Source organism: Pongo pygmaeus, chromosome 16 (assembly GCF_028885625.2).
Source record: "Pongo pygmaeus isolate AG05252 chromosome 16, NHGRI_mPonPyg2-v2.0_pri, whole genome shotgun sequence".
NCBI classification, from domain to species: domain Eukaryota; kingdom Metazoa; phylum Chordata; class Mammalia; order Primates; family Hominidae; genus Pongo; species Pongo pygmaeus.
In genome coordinates this window covers 45,924,549-45,945,125 of record NC_072389.2, presented here as the reverse complement: position 1 = coordinate 45,945,125, position 20,577 = coordinate 45,924,549, and the positions used below count along the sequence as shown (strand labels likewise).

General features: G+C 48.6%; 1 protein-coding gene across 3 annotated transcripts; it reads left to right on the top strand.

The window, feature by feature from the left end:
- Nucleotides 1-125: 125 nt before the first annotated feature.
- Nucleotides 126-19,556, top strand: RMDN3 (regulator of microtubule dynamics 3). Of its 3 annotated transcripts, none has more exons than XM_054450276.1 (13): nucleotides 126-277; nucleotides 685-878; nucleotides 3,272-3,464; nucleotides 3,881-4,024; nucleotides 10,175-10,457; nucleotides 11,283-11,385; nucleotides 15,236-15,296; nucleotides 16,885-16,960; nucleotides 17,407-17,484; nucleotides 17,702-17,800; nucleotides 18,105-18,158; nucleotides 18,242-18,322; nucleotides 18,850-19,556. In XM_054450276.1, exons 2-13 carry the CDS (start codon nucleotides 692-694, stop codon nucleotides 18,901-18,903), a joined length of 1,413 nt encoding a protein of 470 aa, XP_054306251.1. In that variant the 5' UTR covers nucleotides 126-277; nucleotides 685-691; the 3' UTR covers nucleotides 18,904-19,556. The 3 variants fall into 3 exon arrangements, with proteins under 3 accessions (XP_054306251.1, XP_054306249.1, XP_054306250.1); XM_054450274.1 differs by having other exon boundaries at nucleotides 210-394; XM_054450275.2 differs by having other exon boundaries at nucleotides 213-474.
- Nucleotides 19,557-20,577: the final 1,021 nt, after the last annotated feature.

Below are 20,577 nucleotides of genomic sequence, written 5' to 3'. Positions count from 1 at the left end.
GTGACTGCGAGAGCGTCCGCCCAGGAAGTCCCCGTGCTTTCCCGCCTTTCCCGTCTTGGGCCCCTTCTTGCTTTCCTTTCGCGCTCTGTGCTGACTCCGCCCCTCCGGCGGCGCCCGTGGCCCCGCCCCTGAGGGAAACAGACAGCGGGCAGGGCCGGCGTGGTCATCTCTCTGCGCCTTCCCTCAGGGCGCCGAGCAGCTGGCGCCGTCTGCCTGACGTCACGGTCGCTGACAGCGTGAGCCCGCGGCGGCTGCTGCCATGGTGGTTGGCGGCCGGGTAAGGGTCTGAGTGGATCTCCTGCCAGGCCAGAGCGCCTTCGGGGCCCGCGGGTGGAAGGCCAGGAGTTTGCAGCCAGGACGGCGGGTTTGTGGTCTGCAGTGTCGTGAGGCTGAGGTGGGGGTTGAAGGCCCAGAAGCCGGACTCTGTGACCCGGGTCGTGTGGTGTGCTGGAGGGGCGGCTACGTCCAGGCGGGGTGAGAAGAGCGGCAGTGGGGCCCAGGAGGCTGGAGGAAGCCTTAGGGTTCAGATTGGGGTGCGCGTAGTCGGGAGCTCAGGGTTTGGGCAAGGGGATACCTGCCGGGGTTCAGCCTTGAGGGTGGGTTTACGGGGTTCACGAATCTCTCTCTCCTTACCCCCGCCCGCGCGCCTGCCTGCCTGCTCCCGGTGACTTCTGCTGGCCGCAGGTGCAGCATGTCTAGACTGGGAGCCCTGGGTGGTGCCCGTGCCGGGCTGGGACTGTTGCTGGGTACCGCCGCCGGCCTTGGATTCCTGTGCCTCCTTTACAGCCAACGATGGAAACGGACCCAGCGTCATGGCCGCAGCCAGAGCCTGCCCAACTCCCTGGGCTATACGCAGACTTCAGATCCCGGACGCCAGGGTAGGAGCCCGTCTCCTGAGACCGCGGTCACTGCAGACTAATGGGCCTGAGGTCTGGGCTGCTTTCGGTGGAGACTGTGGGACAGGGTAACGGAGAGAAGTGCTTTAGGGTTTCACTTTTTTGGAAGCTTGTTGAAAAAGCAGTCGTCGGGCTGGGCGCGGTGGCTCACGCCTGTAATCCCAGCACTTTGGGAGGCCGAGGCGGGCGGATCACCTGAGGTCAGGAGTTCAAGACCAGCCTGGCCAACATTCAACCAGATGTCAACATGGTGAAACCCCATCTCTACTAAAAATACAAAAATTAGCCGGGCGTGGTGGCGCGGCCTGTAGTCCCAGCTACTGGGGAGGCTGAGTCACGAGAATCGCTTGAACCCGGTAGGCGGAGGCTGCAGTGAGCTGAGGTTGCGCCACTGCACTCCAGCCTGGGTGATAGAGTGGGACTCTGTCTCAAAAAAAAAAAGGCAGTCGTGGTTTTCTCTACTCTTTCGCCTGTATTCACAAGAAAGTATATTTCAAAAAGACTGTTTAACTTTCACTTTTAGTTCTGGCCACAATAGTGCTATGTGGGTATTAAAGGCACTTGCTTAGTGTTGGGTGAGGTGTGTAATAAGTAGAGGAAGAGTCCAAAAGAGGGCAAAAAGAATAATCTTGTAGGGATTAAAAGTCTTGAGGCTTATGTATTAAATCATATATTAGAATTTGAAGACTACTTGGCAACTGTCAAGACAACTTGGCAACTATCTCATTCAAGTTTTTTTTTTTTTTTATCCCTCCTATAAGGAAACCAAGATTCAAAAAGATGGTATAACTTTCCTGAGGCTGTCACAGATTAAGTGGCAAGGTTGGGCCTGGTCACCTGGTCCAGTGGACTTTCTACGGCATAAGGCTAGGAGCACGCTTAATGCAATTGAAGCTGAATGTGGCTGGCAGCCTGTACAGCTGAAATGAGTAGTTCTTGCAGATTTGTTAATTCATTTGAGCAAAGGATCTAGGGCTGGTTCAAACTACTACCATCTTTATGCAAGAGGAGTGTTTTTTTCTTTTCTTTTCTTTTTTTTTTTTGAGATGGAGTCTCACTCTGTTGCCCAGGCTGGAGTGCAGTGGCATGATCTTGGCTCACTGCAACCTCTGCCTCCCTGGGTTCAAGTGATTCTCGTGCCTCAGCCTCCCGAGTAGCTGGGATCACAGGTGCGTGCCACCATGCCCAGCTAATTTTTGTATTTTTAGTAAAGATGGGGTTTCCCCATGTTGGCCAGGCTGGTCTCGAACTCCTGGCCTCGGCCTCCTAAAGTGCTGGGATTACCGGCATGAGCCACCACACCTGGCCAAGAGGAGAGTTTACATTATCTCACTCCCATGCTAATTGAAAATGAGTGTTTTCTCTGATTACCAATGTTAGATGGTTTGGAAAAGTTAGTTTTGGAGTCTTCAACGAGCTATCACCTTAGATTGCAAATGATTGTCAGCATTTTATAATCTTGTGGTAATCTAGTATTGGAGTGTGCTTCCTTCCCTTGTATTTTGTTTGTAATTGCTTCGCAGTAGTCTTTCTTCTGAGATTAGAAGAAAGTGGCCACATTGCCAGGGATCTTTCTTGCACTACATTCTTGAGCATTATTGGATGTATGTTGTGGCCTGGCCTAGTTTTTTACCAGATTTCCTTTAAGAAGGGATTTATGCTTGCCAGATTGTAGGGTCCCGCCTCTCTGGTTTTTTTTTGTTTTTGCATTTTCCAGTCCAGTTACCATAGGTGGCTGTCACTTTGCTAGCATTTCACTGCTGGAATTTACTCAGAGTGAGATCTAGGGTTGGGTCAGCAGGGCTTAGTAACGGTGTCTTTCTGAGGCAGTTTGGATGGGCTTTTTCTGGTGTACCTTTTCTCATAGTAACTGCCCCTTCTCCTAGTCCTTCTCTGATATACTAAATGAAGTTCTGGGAGAAACTCCAAGTTTTCCCTACTATTCTTTGTGAAGTGAGAGATCAGAATTTGAGGGAGCTCAGTTTTAGTTTTAGTTTTGCTATGTGGTTGGTATTGACTCCCTGGTATTGGGCACTATATGGTGAGGTAAAGGTTTTTTTTTTTTTAACTCTAGCAGGACAGCTGTCCTCCTTCAGGCTCCACGCTCGGGCAAGCATGTTACATTATCTGTCGTGGTGTGCAGCATTCCTGAAGGGCTCTGGTATGGAAGGTTCTTGGAGCAGAGGGCTCTTGTTTAGAGATCCCTGGGTAGTTTCTTGAGACTTGTTACCACGACCTGGCTGTGAATGTGTGCTATCTGAGTGTCACTGGGCCTTCTCTTCCAATGGAAAGCAGGTATTCTTGAATTCTGGGTGTGAGATCTCTTCCCCACTATATTCCTGTGTATCACTGGCTCCCATTCGTTCCCCCTTCAGTGATGCTCCTGCGGGCTGTCCCAGGTGGGGCTGGAGATGCCTCAGTGCTGCCCAGCCTTCCACGGGAAGGACAGGAGAAGGTGCTGGACCGCCTGGACTTTGTGCTGACCAGCCTTGTGGCGCTGCGGCGGGAGGTGGAGGAGCTGAGAAGCAGCCTGCGAGGGCTCGCGGGGGAGATTGTTGGGGAGGTCCGGTGAGTAATGCAGCTTCTTCTCCTGCTTTATCCCTCCCCTGCAGCTTTTCAGCTGAGGTGTGTTCTGGCCTTCGCTGTCTGTCCCTAAAGAATAAACCAGTTCTATAGCTTCTAGCCTAATCTGGGTTGAAGCTGTACATTTGGTACCTCACCTTGCACATGCTCCTTGCTGCTTCCGGACTCTTATGGTTGATCTGTTATAGCTGCTGAAGCGCTCTGTTTGCCTAACCTAGTCTGTCCGTGCGGGCTGGGCCCAGGAAGCTGCCCTGCTTACCCTCCTGAGGGTTAGAGACTTAGGATTTTCTTTGCTTTTGGCCCTTTAATGAGGAGCAGTAGTAAGAGGCACCCCATGGTGAGCAGAAAGACAGGCTGGATGGGACCTAATGGTACCCTTCGGGATGGGGCCTGCTTTCCAGATCCCACATGGAAGAGAACCAGAGAGTGGCTCGGCGGCGAAGGTTTCCGTTTGTCCGGGAGAGGAGTGACTCCACTGGCTCCAGCTCTGTCTACTTCACAGCCTCCTCGGGAGCCACGTTCACAGATGCTGAGAGTGAAGGGGGGTGAGTTGTCTCTCTTGGAGGCAGTTATGGCTACAGCCAGGTTGTGTTTTGTAAAAGTATTATCAATGGAAAATCCAAACCAAGCTGCTGCAAATGATTTTTGGAACAGGTAAGAGTATAATAAATACAGAAGAGTTGAAACAAAAAACCCATCCAATTTATGTCATTCAGACAAATGTAGATATTAATAGCAGTTATTGCTTGCATCTGTTATCTTAGTTTATTACATAGTTATGATAATTATTTGGGCATTTTTCTGTGTTATCACAAGGACTTGATAAGCATTGTTTGACTTTGTTCCTTTCCTTGGGTGGCTGAGCTGGTATACGGAGATGGCTAAGCACGAAGCATGCTCCTCCCTGGGAGTCACCCTCTTCCCACAGGGGAGCCTTGCCTGTGATCCTTTGCATTTTTACAGGTGGGAGGTGGATGTCCTGAGTTCTCAGTGGCCCAGGAGGGCTGATGATAGGCCTTTCTGTGAGGCAGGGCAGCTGGCAGGAGTCTGGTGGACAGCCTCCTCCAAGTCTGGTCATGCTAAGGGCGTTTTGAGTTTAAACCACTAGCACCACTTTGAAACTCTGGTCCCAAGGATAGAGTGTGATGTTGTCAGTAGCAGCATCTGACCCATCTGACCTTGTCTGCTGCTAGCTCCAGTCATTCAGGTAGCCTGTGTGAGGCCTAGAGGCCGATTTCTCCTTGTCCAGCCTTTATTCTTCTCAAGGGAAAGACTGGTGCAGAGAACAGCCAAGTTTTATGCTGGATCAGAGGAATTAGCTATAAGCGGGCACATGGAAACCAGAAGTTAAAATCAGTCCAGGTGCGGTGGTGGCTTATGGGTAATCCCAGCACTTTGGGAGGCCGAGACAGGAGGATTGCTTGAGTTCAGGAGCTTGAGACCATCCTGGACAAGGCAGCAAGACCACGTCTCTACATAAAATAACTACCTGGGGGAGGCCGAGGTGGGCGGATCACCTGAGGTCAGGAGTTTGAGACCAGTCTGGCCAACATGTTGAAACCTTGTCTCTACTAAAAATACAAAAATTAGCCAGGCGTGGTGGTACATGCCTGTAATCCCAGCTAATCGGGAGGCTGAGGCGGGAGAACTGCTGGAACCCAGGAGGCAGAGGTTTCAGTGAGCCGAGATCGCACCACTACACTCCAGCCTGTGAGACAGAGTGAGACTCCATCTCAAAAAAAAAAAAAAAAATTAGCTGGGCATGGTGGCATGGGTCAGTAGTCCCAGCTACTTGGAAAGCCGGGAGTTTGAGGCCGCAGTGAGTCATAATTGTGCCACTGCACTCCAGCCTGGGTGACACAGCGAGACCCTGCCTCAAAAAATAAAATAAAATGTAAATACTAGGTGATAGGAATTTTTCAGCTCCATTATAATCGTATGCACCCACTGTTATATGCGCAGTCCGTGGTTGACTGAAATGTCATTATCACCAACGCTTGATTTGATGACTGCTCAGGGGTCTCCAGAAACCTGTGGAGTGGTAGTGAAGAGCTCTCTGTTCCTCCATGGGGGACTGCTGTTGCCTGGGTTGTCAGATCCCTGTTATCTGTATTCTCAAGGGCAAGCAGAGGTGGCCCTTTTCCATTCAATTTACCTAAATGGCTCTGGGCCAAGAGATGCTTCCAGAAGTTGTGTTAAAGAGGGGGCAAAAATGAAATTAATATTTGATACATCTGAATTGAAGAGAGAGACGGAGGAAGTAGTTGATAGTGGGCACTGAGATGTAAAGAACATCTCTGCAACCCAAGGAAGCAGGCCACTTGGGTGGGGAATTGATGTTTGAACTCTGTAAGGAGGTTGAACAGAAGGAGAGGTCACAGCTCTGCCCAAGATCAAACAAAGCTTGAGGCCCTTCACAACTGTTTTTGGTTTTGTTTTGTTTTGTTTTGAGACAGGGTCTCACTCTGTTGCCCAGGCTGGAGTTCCGTGGTACCATCACAGCACAGCAGCCTCAACCTCTTGGGCTCAAGTGGTTCTCCTGCCTCAGCCTTCTGAGTAGCTGGGACTACAGGCATGTGCCACCATGCCCAGCCAATTCTATTTTTTTTGTACAGATGGGGTCTATGTTGCCCAGCCTGTTCTTGAACTCCTGGCCTCAAGCAGTTCTCCCACATCAGCCTCCAAGAGCTGAGATTACAGGTATGAACCATCGCACCTGGTCCTCTTTGTGATGATTTAAAGAAGTTGTACTAGGCCAGGTGTGGTGGCTCAGGCCTGTAATCCCAGCACTTTGGGAGGCCGAGGCAGGTAGATCACCTGAGATCAGGAGTTCAAGACCAGATGGCCAACATGGTGAAACCCCGTCTCTACTAAAAATACAAAAATTAGCCAGGCGTGTTGGCAGGCATCTGTAATTCCAGCTACTTAGGAGGCGGAGGCAGAAGAATCACTTGAACCTGGGAGGTGGAGGCTGTAGTGTGCCAAGATTGCACCACTGCACTCCAGCCTGTGATAGAGCAGTACTCTGTCTCAAAAAAAAAAAAAAAAAAAAATTACCGAGGCCAGGGTGTGGAGGCTCATGCCTATAATCCCAGCACTTTGGGAGGCTGAGGTGGGCAGATCACTTGAGGTCAGGAATTCGAGACCAGCCTGGCCAACATGGCGAAACCCTGTCTCTACTAAAAATACAAAAATTAGCTGGGCGTGGTGGTGCGCGCCTGTAATCCCAGCTATTCCGGAGGCTGAGGCAGGAGAATCACTTGAACCCAGGGGGTGGAGTTTGCTGTGAGCCGAGATTGCACCACTGCACTCCAGCCTGGGCGACAGAGAAAGACTCCATCTCAAAAAAATAAAGAAGTACAAACTTCTGGGGTTAGTGGGAGCCAGAGCAGTTAACCAGGGACACTTGTGGGTCCTTCACTGCTTGGGGTGCTCACTGGGACGCCCAAGGCCACAAGGAGCAGGCCAGGGCTGCCAGACACCTGTGATGGGGCAAGGGGAAGGGTGGGTTTCTTAATTATAGCTCCATCAGGCTGTGTCCCATGCCCAGTCCCGTGGCATGAGAGCAGGTGGTGGTGCAACACTGTGTGGTTGAGCCGGATGTTCTCTAGGGCAGTGGCCGTGGTGAATGATTCTTTGTGCCATGGTCATTGCCATGTAGGTCAAGGGAGAGCTCTAGGAGTCTACAAACTCTGAAATGGCTTTGAACATGTGTGTCTTGGGGCAAGGAGAGCTGCTTTGAGGGATGAAGGGCTGAGATTTGATGGGCTGCTTGATTTCACTGAAAGCTGTATTCCTTCCTTCTTCCAAATAACAACTTTGAGGTCTCAGGAGATTGAGGGTGGCAGAGGCAGAATCATTGTGCAGCTCTGTGAGCTTGTTCCCCAGGCATTGTGCCAAACACAGTTTGAGTTCCCTCTGTCAGAACCCAACTTGCCCTAAAACACCAGCTCCTCCAGCAAGCCTTCCCAGGCATCTCAGCCAAGAGAGATTGCCTGCAGCCTCATCATGAAAACTCCTTCTTGGGCATTTATGACCTCATTAAGTTGGGTCTTATCTCAAGGTCAGGGTCCATGTGTCTGGTTATCTTTGAAGGCCTCATACTCAGTCTCTAACACGGTTTAGGTGGAGTTAAGAGAAACTTAATTGCCAGGAGGGGAGATGTGTGTAACTGAGTCCTTCATTACTGCTTAAGAGTAGAGTGGCAGTCTCTTTGCTCAGAGGGAGCCTTGGGTCTCTGGCCGACTGTGAGAACTCCTGTCCTCCGGAGTGCACAGGACCAGAGGGCCTTTTCAAAGGTCCCTGCTTGTCTCTGGCAGATCTCAAAAGCCTCAGGGTATGTTAAAAGGGTCACTCCTCTCTGGTAGATTTCTCCAAAGGCTGGCTGGGTTAGTCTGGGAGGTGGAAAGAGAGAGAGAATGGTGTAAATGTGGTAGCCCTTGGCATGTGATTAATCTCTTCTGAGGCCACAGAAGCTGCCTCAGGCAACAGGGTTTCAGATTGTTGAGGGTTCCTTAAAGTGGGGCTGAGATGCAATTAAAGTCCACTTTCTGTGCCAGCTTCCCTGGAGCCTCCCTGCCTCACAGGGCTCTACCATCTTTCACTCTATTTGTGGCAGCAAGGCTCCCTGACCTCTCTTCTTGGCTTTGTGAGCTGGGCCTTTAGGATCGAGAGGGATGGCAGCATCACAGCTCAGGTCCCAGGGGATTCTGTGCTGATGCCTGGGCTCCAGCAGGGCTAGGTCCCTCCCTGGGAGTGCTGGAGGCAGAGAGACTCCTCTTTGGACTCCTGATTGGCTGAGGCAGCCCTCAACCCAGCAAAAAATAGGGTCTCCCCCTCTTTCTAGCAAAGGGAGATGATGCAATTCCAGCTTTCCGTTCCAGGTAAACCATCTACCCATTTTGCATTTGGGCCTGGCTGGGCAGAGGAGACTCTGGCTTGATTTTTCTCAATCTGGCAGGAGCAGTTGGGAGTTTCATTCTCTAGGTTGCCCGTGGGTGGTCTCGCTCATCAGTACCCAGGTTGGTTATGAAATCTAATGACACTTATCCTTGTCCCTTTAATTTCTAAAGGTGTTTTTTTTTTTTTTCCTAATAACTAAAGGGGAAATCTGCTTGGATAACCTCTTAAAAAACAAAGGTGAGGTTAGGAAAGGTTTTAAATACCCTACAAGTTCTTGTAGTAGATGTGTCTGGAGCCTCTTTTTTAGATGAGGCTGAAGCTCCTCTGTAAGGATGCAGTCAGCACGGACTGGGTACCAGGTCTGGCTGCTCACTTCCAGAGCCTTCAGAGCCTGCCACCTTGTGGTTTCTGGTTTTCTGGGCAGGACACCACTTCTGCCCTGACATTAGGCTGTCAGGTGTTGACTTTATTTGTAGATGTGTGTGTCATCTCTCCTTCAGTCCTGTTTTGCTCCAGCCACAGGGAGCCTATTCTTTTTTTTTTTTTTTTTGAGACGTAGTCTTGCTCTGTTGCCCAGGGTGGAGTGTAGTGGTGCGATCTCGGCTCACTGCAAGCTCTGTCTCCCGGGTTCTCCTGCCTCAGCCTCCCGACTAGCTGGGACTACAGGCACCTGCCACCATGCCTGGCTAATTTTTTGTATATTTTAGTAGAGACAGGGTTTCACCGTGTTAGCCAGGATGGTCTCGATCTCCTGACCTCGTGATCCACCTGCCTCGGCCTCCCAAAGTGCTGGGATTACAGGCATGAGCCACTGCGCCCAGCCTTGTGTTTGCTTCCGACCCCCAGAAGTCCTACCTTTTCCCCTGCTCAGTCCTTATCTATTTTAGGCATTTAGGGAAAACACCCTAATCAGCTGCTGGTGGCTGAGATCCAAGAGAAACTTGGCTTCCTCTTTAGTGGGTGCATCAGGGTTGGGGCTCCTTAGGAGCCACCTGGCATATGGCAGCCCCCCAAACACCTTTTTAGGAGGTGGTTTGCATCGTCTTCCCCTTCTTGCTTCTGGCTGCAAAATGGTTCCTATCACCTCTCCTCACACCCTTAAGTTCTCAAGGTTACTATGGGCTACTCCTGTTGCAGTTTAGGTTTGGTTGTTGACTTGGGCCAGAGGTTACGAGTTTGTGGATGTGCGTGGCTGCCCATGGCCTGAGGCTGCACCCACCCATGTTGGTTGTGGCAAGTGTCTCTGACTGATAAGGCAAAAATGAGCAGGGGCTTCTCACATTTGCCTTAACTGTCACAGGGTCCCAGCTGGTTGGCTACTCTTTCCTTCCCGGATCATTTTCCCAGCCCTTAGTTCCCATAGGAAACTTTCTCTCAAATAATGATTTCTGCTGGGCATGGTGGCTCATGCCTGTAATCCCAGCACTTTGGGAGGCCGAGGTGGGCAGATCACTTGAGGCCACGGGTTTGAGACCAGTCTGGGCAACATGGCAAAACCCCATCTCTACTAAAAATACAAAAAAATTAGGTGGGAGAATTGCTTGAACCCAGGAAGTGGAGGTTTGAGTGAGCCAAGATCGAACCACTGCACTCCAGCCTGGGTGACAGAGCGAGACCCTGTCTCAAAAAAAAAAAAAAAGAAAGAAAGTCTGCCCTTAAGAGGTATGAATGATTGTGATTTGGTGCTTTGGACAATGCTATGTAGAGTGCTTCTTTGGGGGTGAGGGATAGACAGACCCTAGGGGCTCTGAGCTGAATAATCCCTCTTATTATCCCTTATATTTCTCTGCCAGTTACACAACAGCCAATGCGGAGTCTGACAATGAGCGGGACTCTGACAAAGAAAGTGAGGACGGGGAAGATGAAGTGAGCTGTGAGACTGTGAAGATGGGGAGAAAGGATTCTCTTGACCTGGAGGAAGAGGCAGCTTCAGGTGCCTCCAGTGCCCTGGAGGCTGGAGGTTCCTCAGGCTTGGAGGATGTGCTGCCCCTCCTGCAGCAGGCCGACGAGCTGCACAGGGGTGATGAGCAAGGCAAGCGGGAGGGCTTCCAGCTCCTGCTCAACAACAAGCTGGTGGTGAGGCTCCAGCTGCCTATCTGCTTCTCCTTCCCTCCCTCCTTCCATCTCTCTGCTCTTGACCCCTGGGGAATGAAGGCCCGTGTGGTTACTGCCCCTACAAGGTGACATGGGATGAGAAATGGTGAGACAGCTGGTTTTGCATCTGTCCCCCAGGTCGCATATCCTCTTCCAAGGAGGCCCAGCGTGGACCCTAGGGCCAGTGTACTGCTTGCCCCAGAGCTGCCTCCCCTCTGGGGAGGGGGAGTGTAGTTCTCTGCCTTCTGTAGAGCTACTGCAGAAAGAGCTCTACCTCTCACCTCTAGGGAGAAATGTGGAAAGAACTGTATTTTTTTTTCCTCCTCATTTCCCTTGAGGCAGAGTCCAAGCTGCCAGCCCCATTACAAGTGACAACCCTGTAGGTCACTCAACCACAATTCTCTTCTCAGGTTCACTGACAAAATGTATGCCCACCCAGGTATAAATGCCCCCCCCAGAAGTTAGAAGTTTCCCTTTTCCTTTCACACTTTCTTCATGTGCCAGCAAAAGACCTCTCAGGCCTTATGACATCTTGGAGTTGACCTTTCCTTCCAGCAGTTCTAGGAGGCCAGAATGCCTTCACCCCGTGATTGTGCAAGCTACTGGCTAGACAGAGAATGTGTCACACATTAACTGCACGTGGGAAGGGATGACTGGGGGGAAGCCTGCGTGTAGGAGCTGGCCTGATATTGATGACTGTAACATACTAGCTTGGAAATTCAAACCTAGGGTGTGGGAGAAGGCCAAGGCCCCCATTCTCCACAGCTGAGGAAAAAGGGGCCTCACCCGTTTCTGTCTGGTCTGCAGTATGGAAGCCGGCAGGACTTTCTCTGGCGCCTGGCCCGAGCCTACAGTGACATGTGTGAGCTCACTGAGGAGGTGAGCGAGAAGAAGTCATATGCCCTAGATGGTAAGTGCTGACAGCTTCCTGTGGGAAGGTGACTGACTGATTCAGGGGTGGGGCTGGCCCATCTGCCTGGGGACCCGGGGAACCACTAAGATGCTGTCAGCAGTTGTGGCTCAGTTACCCACTAGGGACAAACTCTGGCTCCCAAAGACCCTTGCTTTCTCCTCTGGAAGAAGAGAGCAGTCTTTGCTTATCTGTATATCATGCTAATTAGTAACACACGTGCATGTGTTTTTAGGAGTAGTATCCTATCAATGTTATTCGTTTTTCTCACTCTAGCCACAGAGGGCAAAACCTTTTTTCTTAACCTGAGGTTTTTTGCTGCTGCTTAGAAATCTGGTTTCAGTTTTCTGAGCTGGTGGGGCAGGTGTTCTAAGAATATTGCTAGCTTAGAAGACTGGAATCTACTTGGCAAGTCTGTTGGCAAAGGCTCCACCCTGGAGGATAGGGTACATCTGATCTGTGCCAGGCTCAGGGCTTGGCCTTGTCTGTCATGAGGTCAGAGGATCCTTGGACTTTAGAGACTGATGTGTCCTGCTGAACTCCACACACTGAGTCAGGTACCATCAATGGGTAATGGGTTTCTAAGTCTGTGGTTCAGTTAATATCTTTTTTTTTTTTTTAAAACAGTCTTTCTCTGTTGCCCAGGCTGGAGTTCAGTGGCCTGATCTCGGCTGACTGCAACCTCCACCTCCGGGGCTCAAACAATTCTCCTGCCTCAGCCTCCCCAATAGCTGGGATTACAAGCACATGCCATCATACCCGACTAATTCTTATATTTTTAGTAGAGATGGGGTTTCACTATGTTGGCCAGGCTGGTCTTGAACTCCTGGCCTCAAGTGATTCACCCACCTAGGCCTCCCAAAGTGCTGGGATAACAGGCATAAACCACTGTGCCCGGCCAGTTAACTGTCTAAAATGGATTTGTCTACCTTTCTATTATAAGTATAGCCTTACAAATATTATTGAATCCTTGATAATGTATACTCAAACAATACCTCAAAGTTAACATTCTAAACATTTGTAGAATTCTGTCGATGGAGAAAGAACAGACCAATTGAGTAGGATGTCTCTGTAGACCCTCAGAAAAATTCCTGGAAGTTTTAACAAAAGATGCTTATTTATGATTACTTTTTCTCTCCAAAAGTTTGTTTTCCCTCCTAAATTTCAGATGAGGATTCTCAGCTTTTTGGCTGATTTTTGGACTCTTCATGTCAAGAACCTTTCCTTTCCCTCTTGATCATTGATCATCTCTTATTAGTGCTAGTAGCCAGCATGAACCCCAAAGACAGAAGTGGAGGCAGTGGTTAGAGGGGCAGCACTTGGTTGGTCTGGCCTCCTGAGCTTAGCACCCATGGACAAAGCTTTACCTGCTGGAGGTCAGATGACTATGGAATGTCTTTGAAGGTTCTGCTCTGAGATCACAGCCTTTAAGAATTATCCTTACTGGGTATAAAGTTTATTTCATTGTATCTCTAGGAGCTGGACCACCAGGAGGTAGTCATTCTGTGGGGTCTCAGGCAATGCCTTGTCTACAACACTGTCTGTCTAGCTTGGCAGGAACTAGTTGTCTCATTCTTTGCTATTATTTTCCTAGTGAGACAGTACTTTGAAGAGGGCAGAGAGAAATCCCCAAAGAGGTAGCGTCCCTCATTGGTGGAGCCATGTGGTCCTTCTGTTTGGAAAGAGAGGTAGAGTCTTTCACAGCATCAGTTGTCTTAAAAATGCATTTGTGGCCAGGTGTGGTGGCTCATGCCTATAATCCTAGCACTTTGGGAGGCCAAGGCAGGAGGATTGCTTGAGCCCAGGAGTTAGAGACTAGCCTGGGCAATATAGTGAGACCTTGTCTCTACAAAAAAAAAAAAAAAAAACAAAAAAAAAAAACACTTAAACAATTAGCCAGGCATGGTGGTGGAACATGCCAGCAGGAGGATTGTTTCAGCCCAGGAGGCAGAGGTTGTAGTGAACTGAGATTGCGCCACTGCACTCCAGCCTGCGCAACAGAGAGAGACCCTGTCTCAAATAAAAAAAGGAAAACATTTCAGATTAGCCAGTTTACCACCTCAATCCATTAACATTTGTTCCCTTTTCTCCATGTTTCCTTCCAAACTTGTTTTCTTCAAATAATTCTTGGCTGGGCACAGTCGTTCACGCCTGTAATCACAGCACTTTGGGAGGATGAGGCGGGTGCATCACCTGAGGTCAGGAGTTTGAGACCAGCCTGGCCAACAAGGCAAAACTCCGTCTCTACTAAAAATACAAAAATTAGCCAGGTGTGGTGGCACACACCTGTAATTCCAGCTACTTGGGAGGCTAAGGCAGGAGAATCACTTGAACCCAGAGGCGGAGGTTGCAGTGAGCCGAGATCGTGCTATTGCACTCCAGCGTGGACGACACAGCGAGACTCTTGTCTCCAAAAAAAAAAAAAAGTCCTATGTTGCAGTGTTCTCCAGAGCATACGCATGATGGTCCTTATCTGGTGGTCTGTAAGCTCCAGCCTCGATACTCTTAAGTGACACTTCTCAGAACTTTCATGTGTATGGGCTTTCATTTCTTTGTTAGAACACTAACCTAGAAAACTTGAGTAAGACTAAGTGAACGTCATCTCTGGTCAGACCTCAGTCCATGTGGCTGTTGTGAAAGAGTTTTGGCCTAGAGCTAATTAATATTGTTGGATCGTGGATCCTTTTGAGAATTTTTTTTTTTTTAAGAGATGGGGTCTGCCTATGTTGCCCAGATTGGTCTTGAACTCTTGGTCCCAAGCTATCCTCTCCTTGGCCTCTCAAAGTTCTGGGATTACAGGTGTGAGCCAATGTACCCATCCCCTTTAGAGAATTTTGTCAAAGCTGTGATCTCTCTCCCCACTTACTAAAATTTTATACAACTTGAGATTCATGGACACTGCCCCTCCAGAGTAAGGTCTGTTGGGGACAATTTCTGATTGTGTTGGATCCTTTTTTTTTTTTTTGAGGCGGAGTTTCTGTCGCCCAGGCTGGAGTGCAGTGGTGCAATCTTGGCTCGTTGCAACTTCTGCCTTCCAGGTTCAAGTGATTCTCCTGCCTCAGCCTCCCAGGGAGCTGGGACTATAGGATGTGCCAACATGCCTGGCTAATTTTATATTTTTAGTAGAGACAGGGTTTCACCATGTTGCTCAGGCTTGTCTCAAACACTTAGCCTCAAGTGATCCACCCGCCTCGGCCTTCCAAAGTGCTAGGATTACAGGCATAAGCCATCATGCCTGGCTGGATTCTTTTATATTTTAAATGCTAAAATCTGCTTCAAGCACACCAGGTGGACATTATAAAAAGAAGGTAACTGGGGTTTCTAATGACAGATGGGGCAGCCAAGGTGAAGCAGAAGTCATCCCTGAAGTCTTCCCTTAGAAGCTGTTTGCAGCCTTTTCTGAGACAGTCTTGCTCTGTCACCTAGTCTGGAGTGCAGTGGTGCAATCTCGGCTCACTGCAACCTCTGCCTCCCGGGTTCAAGCGATTCTCCTGCCTCAGCCTTCTGAGTAGCTGGGACTACAGGCGCCTGCCACCACGCCCGGCTAATTTTTGTATTTTGGTAGAGATGGGGTTTCACTGTGTTGGCCAGGCTGGTCTCCGACTCCTGACCTCAGGTGCTCTACCCGCCTCAGCCTCCCAAAGTGCTGGGATTACACAGCACAGAGGCGTGAGCCACTGTGCCTGGCTTCTTTGCGGCCTTTCATTCTGCTCAAGTTCACAACTATTTCCAAACAAGTCCAAGCTGGGCAGGGATTGGTGAGAGCTAAAGCAGTCATTCTTCCCACAAGCCTTCCTATGAAAGTGTGCATAAGAGCTGTGTCAACTCTGGATCTACCTTTGTCCTACAGGAAAAGAAGAAGCAGAGGCTGCTCTGGAGAAGGGGGATGAGAGTGCTGACTGTCACCTGTGGTAATAACACCCTGCAGTGTTCTGGGAAGAGCCAGCAAGGGCCAAAGCAGAGGACAGCCCTTTCTTTTCTCTGCCTGGGCCACAGAGGCATTTTCCAAAGGATCCAGGAGAGGGAGCTCTGGCTTGTATCTCCACATGCCTCAGTCCACCCCTAGCCAGAGACAAGGGAAGTTTCTGGTAGGGGAGGTGGCTTAGGGATGAGGCAAGCGGGGAATACAAGCTTTTTTTCTGATGGGGCTTGGAGAAATGAGTAGCTTTGTTAAGAGTCATCCTAGCTACAAAACTGGAGTTCTTGGCTCTCAGGAGGCTGGGACAATCTGCAGCTCCCCTATCCTGCATAAGCTCTTCTTTCCCGTGTGTGATCCCTGGCTGCTGGTACTTTGGCTTCTTTGCTTGGTTCGCGTGAGGAAAAGTAGATGTGAGCTCACCCCCCGGAAGTTTAGTGGTCAATTTATTAGGCTGCAAAAACATCAGCCCTTTTTGTGGTCTCATGTGAGGCAAAGTTCTGTCAACTTACCTGGGCCAGGGCTAACTCATATCCTGGGGTCTGGTTCCAGCACCTGAGTTTTAGTGAAAATGTTCCTTTCCTTTCCCACCGCCACCCTTGCTTTCCATGTCTCCACCCTCAGACTGTGAGCTAAGTGAGAGGCTGTGTTCCTCCATCTGTTGCTGAAACTTTTGTCTCTGCAAGGGTTCTTCTCAGAGGCCAGGTAACTGTTTCTTGGGTGTCATTGCTTCCCTGGGCTTCCAAGGATGAATAGCTGTTTCTGAGGAACAACTGTTTGGATTAAACATGGAAATGAGCCTCTAGAAGTGTCTGATACCCCCTGGATACTTAGCATATACATGAAAAAGCAACTTGGGCTGGTTACTCATCTAATGTCAACTGTGCTGCTAGAAACAATGCTGGGAGGATGGGGAAGTAAGACTTTGTTTCTGAAGACAGATGATGGGAAGCTGGCTGGCTGGTTCCCTTTGGGGGGGGGGATGTGGGGGAGAGGGCATAGATAGGAGGTCTTTCTTCCTCTGGTTCTGTTGGTTTCTAAGTTAACATCAGAAATTCCTAGAATATCCCCTTCCAATGTGACTATCCTAAGAAATTGCTTCCCAAGTCCCAGTGATACACCTGTATGCTTAAAGGCTAATGAGACTCACTTTTTTGTCTGCCCAGAAGATAAGTAGTATAGTCAGGTCTCTTATACTTTTATACTGATTCTTTTCATGCTTTTCAAGTTTTTATTAATGCCTATGGCTGTACTCCTTATGACAGGGGAAACTTGGAGATATGAGCTGAGAACTTGCGTAAATATTCTTAAGTGTAAGAGAGATTTACTGTGGTGAACCCAGCTTTTTTTATACCTAGAATACTTTGGAGACTTGTAAGCCTACCATTATCTACTAAAGAATACTAATTGGGGCCAGAGGTCCGTGAAGAATGGGGATTACGTACAGATGAAAATTAGGTATTTTCAGCTCTAGTTGAGGGTACAGGGATAGGGGACAATGCAACTAGGCTGTGGGTGGGGCATCCATTCCTTGCAGTGATGGTACTCAGCCCTTGTCCCTGAGCTTGCTGCTTCCCCCCTAGGTATGCGGTGCTTTGTGGTCAGCTGGCTGAGCATGAGAGCATCCAGAGGCGCATCCAGAGTGGCTTTAGCTTCAAGGTGAGGACAGGCTTGTGCTGGCCTATCCCAGATTCCCTGCTCCTTTCCAGCTCTCTGTCAAAAACTTTTCTACAGCCTCAGTGACTTGCCTTTCTTCTTCTTTTTTTGAGACAGAGTCTCACTCTATCGCCCAAGCTGGAGTGCAGTGGTGTGATCTTGGCTCACTGCAACCTCTTGGGTTCAAGCGATTCTCCTGCCTCAGCCTCCCAAGTAGCTGGGATTACAGGCATGTACCACCATGCCTGGCTAATTTTTGTATTTTTAGCACAGATGGGGTTTCACCATGTTGGCCAGGACTGGTTTCGAACTCCTGACCTCAGGTGATCCGCCTGCCTCAGCCTCCCAAAGTGCAGGGATTACAGGCATGAGCCACCGCATCGGGCCCTTGCCTCTCTTTTAGCAACTCTGGTGTCTGATGTTAGTTTATATTTACATTTTCCCCTTAGGAGCATGTGGACAAAGCCATTGCTCTCCAGCCAGAAAACCCCATGGCTTACTTTCTTCTTGGCAGGTGGTGCTATCAGGTAAGCTGCATTTCAGTGCTTGACATAATGGTCCTAAATGCCTTCTGACACCGATTTCCTTGCCAGGAAGAACAAGATCCTTGGCCTTCTCTGGCTCAGGTGCCCTTTCTTCTGAATGTTTGACCCTATTTTCAGTATGTCCCCAAAGATTAAAACAAAACAAAACAAAACAAAACTTATAAAACCTCTTATACACACCTTGATCTTTTTGTGGCAGGTCTCTCACCTGAGCTGGCTAGAAAAAAAAACTGCTACAGCCTTGCTTGAAAGCCCTCTCAGTGCCACTGTGGAAGATGCCCTCCAGAGCTTCCTAAAGGTATGAGACTTCCTAAAGGTATGAGAGGGGCAGGTGGCAGGCAAAAACACCAGGGTAACCTTGTTTTTTCCTAAGGACATTATTGAGACCCTTAATGGGAGGGGTTTTCCTGGTAGGGGGCAATTTTGTGTTTGCCTGTTCTATGGGAAAATCAGAATCACTTGCACAGCTTATCAAAAATATAGATTTCTTCAGACCCACTGAATCAGCCACATGGTTGGGGACTAGAAATCTAGTTTAATAAACTTCAGCCTGATTAGAATATAGGAACCTCTTACTGAAATATCTTTGTCCCTTTTCCCAGGCTGAAGAACTACAGCCAGGATTTTCCAAAGCAGGAAGGGTATATATTTCCAAGGTAAACTCATTTGTCTACTTCAACATAGATCTGGGAACTCCTGAAAGTACATAGTATCAGGTTTCACTGTTGTCTCTTTTCAGTGCTACAGAGAACTAGGGAAAAACTCTGAAGCTAGATGGTGGATGAAGTTGGCCCTGGAGCTGCCAGATGTCACGAAGGAGGTAAGGCTTTTTAATACTGCCTGTTGGGCAGATCACCTGAGGTTGGGAGTTCGAGACAGCCTGACCAACATGGAGAAACCCCATCTCTACTAAAATTACAAAATTAGTTGGGCCTAGTGGCACACGCCTATAATTCCAGCTACTTGGGAAGTTGAGGCTGGAGAATCGCTTGAATCCGGGAGGTGGAGGTTGCAGTGAGCTGAGGTTGTGCCATTGCACTCCAGCCTTGGCAACAAGAGCGAAACTCCATCTCAAAAAAACCAAACAAAACTGCCTGTCATCACTGAATCATCATGTGACATTTTTAGAAAATAATCTTTCCTAGAGGTCTTATTTCCCTAGGAAAAAAGAGTCTACCTCTAGGGGAAGAGACAGATTTAATAGGCTCCAGGCTATCCTGGGAAAGTAGGAAAAAGACTGTAGCAGAGCTCAGGAAGGAAGCAAAGGGCCCCTCTTCTTAGGTTCCACTGGTTTGGGAAAATGCTGGTTTAAATTTTGAGTCCTAGATTTGTTCTTTGTCTCCCTAGGATTTGGCTCTCCAGAAGGACCTGGAAGAATTGGAAGTCATTTTACGAGACTAACCACGTTTCACTGGCCTTCATGACTTGATGCCACTATTTAAGGGGGGGGCGGGGAGGCTTTTTTCCTTAGACCCTGCTGAGATCAGGAAATCACACAAATCTGTCTCCTGGGTCTGACTGCTACCCACTACCACTCCCCATTAGTTAATTTATTCTAACCTCTAACCTAATCTAGAATTGGGGCAGTACTCATGGCTTCGGTTTCTGTTGTTCTCTCTCTTGAGTAATCTCTTAAAAAAAATCAAGATTCACACCTTGGGTGTGATTACACATGGGTGGAGCCTGCAAGACCTGAGACCTTCCAATTGCTGGTGAGGTGGATGAACTTCAAAGCTATAGGAACAAAGCACATAACTTGTCACTTTAATCTTTTTCACTGACTAATAGGACTCAGTACATATAGTCCTAAGATCATACCTTACCTACCAAGGTAAAAAGAGGGATCAGAGTGGCCCACAGACATTGCTTTCTTATCACCTATCATGTGAATTCTATCTGTATTCCTGGGCTGGACCACTTGATGACTTCCAGTGTCCTGGCAGCTTTTGGAATGACAGCAGTGGTATAGGGTTTATGATGCTATAAAACAATGTCTGAAAAGTTGCCTAGAATATATTTTGTTACAAACTTGAAATAAACCAAATTTGATGTTATCAGCTCTTTATTCTTACTTGACACCTCCATAATTGTTTCCACCTACAGAGGCTGTTGCAGGCAGGTTATGGTTAATGCTCTTTACCATATATAAAATACAGGTATTTATTGAGCTTATTTTTAGCCTAAACAAGGCCTATTGCAACTAAGCAGGTACTCCCTGCCCTTCTCATGTTCATTCTTAGGGCCATGAGCACAAACCCTTAAATCTACCTAGAAGAAAATTTAAGACTGAGATGCGTAGGCCGAGCGTGGTAGCTCATGCTGGTAATCCTAGCACTCTGGGAGGCCGAGGCAGGTGGATCACTTGAGGCCAAGGGTTTGAGACCAGCCTGGCCAACATGGTGAATCCCCCATCTCTACTAAAAATACAGAAAAAAAAAAAATTAGCTCGGTATGGTGGCGCACACCTGTAATCTCAGCTACTAGGGAGGCTACGGCAAGAGAATCACTTGAGCCTGGGAGGCGGGGGTTGCAGTGCACTGAGATCACACCATTGCACTCTAGCCTGGGCAACAAGAGCGAACCTCTGTCTCAAAAAAAAAAGACTGAGATGCTTTCATATAAGAACCAACCTCTTAATCCAGAATGTCACTGTGTCTTTATTATACCAACCCAGATTTTTTTTTTTTTTTTTTTTTTTTTTGCTGGAGTCTCACTTTGTCACTCAGGCTGGAGTGCAGTGGTGCGATCTTGGCTCACTGCAACCTCCACCTCCTTGATTCAAGCAAGTCCCCTGCCTCAGCCTCCCAAGTAGCTGGGATTACAGGGGCATACCACCACGCCCAGCTAATTTTTTTTGTATTTTTAGTAGAGACGGGGTTTCACCATGTTGGCCAGACTGGTCTCGAACTCCTGACCTCAGGCAATCCGCCTGCCTCGGCCTCCCAAAGTGCTGGGATTACAGGTGTGAGCCACCATTCCTGGCCCCCAGATTTATTTTGTGTTGTAGTAATGAAAGATTATACTCAATTATACTGAAATATACAAAGATTATACTTTGATTATACTCAATTCTAA

What these genes read in the sequence shown, in the direction of transcription:
- RMDN3 (XM_054450276.1), top strand. Translation starts at nt 692, where the DNA reads ATGTCTAGACTGGGAGCCCTGGGTGGTGCCCGTGCCGGGCTGGGACTG. An exon ending in GAGATTGTTGGGGAGGTCCG is followed by an intron (nt 3,465 to 3,880) that starts GTGAGTAATGCA and finishes CCTGCTTTCCAG; the next exon opens with ATCCCACATGGAAGAGAACC. An exon ending in TTGGCAGGTGGTGCTATCAG is followed by an intron (nt 17,485 to 17,701) that starts GTAAGCTGCATT and finishes TTTTTGTGGCAG; the next exon opens with GTCTCTCACCTGAGCTGGCT.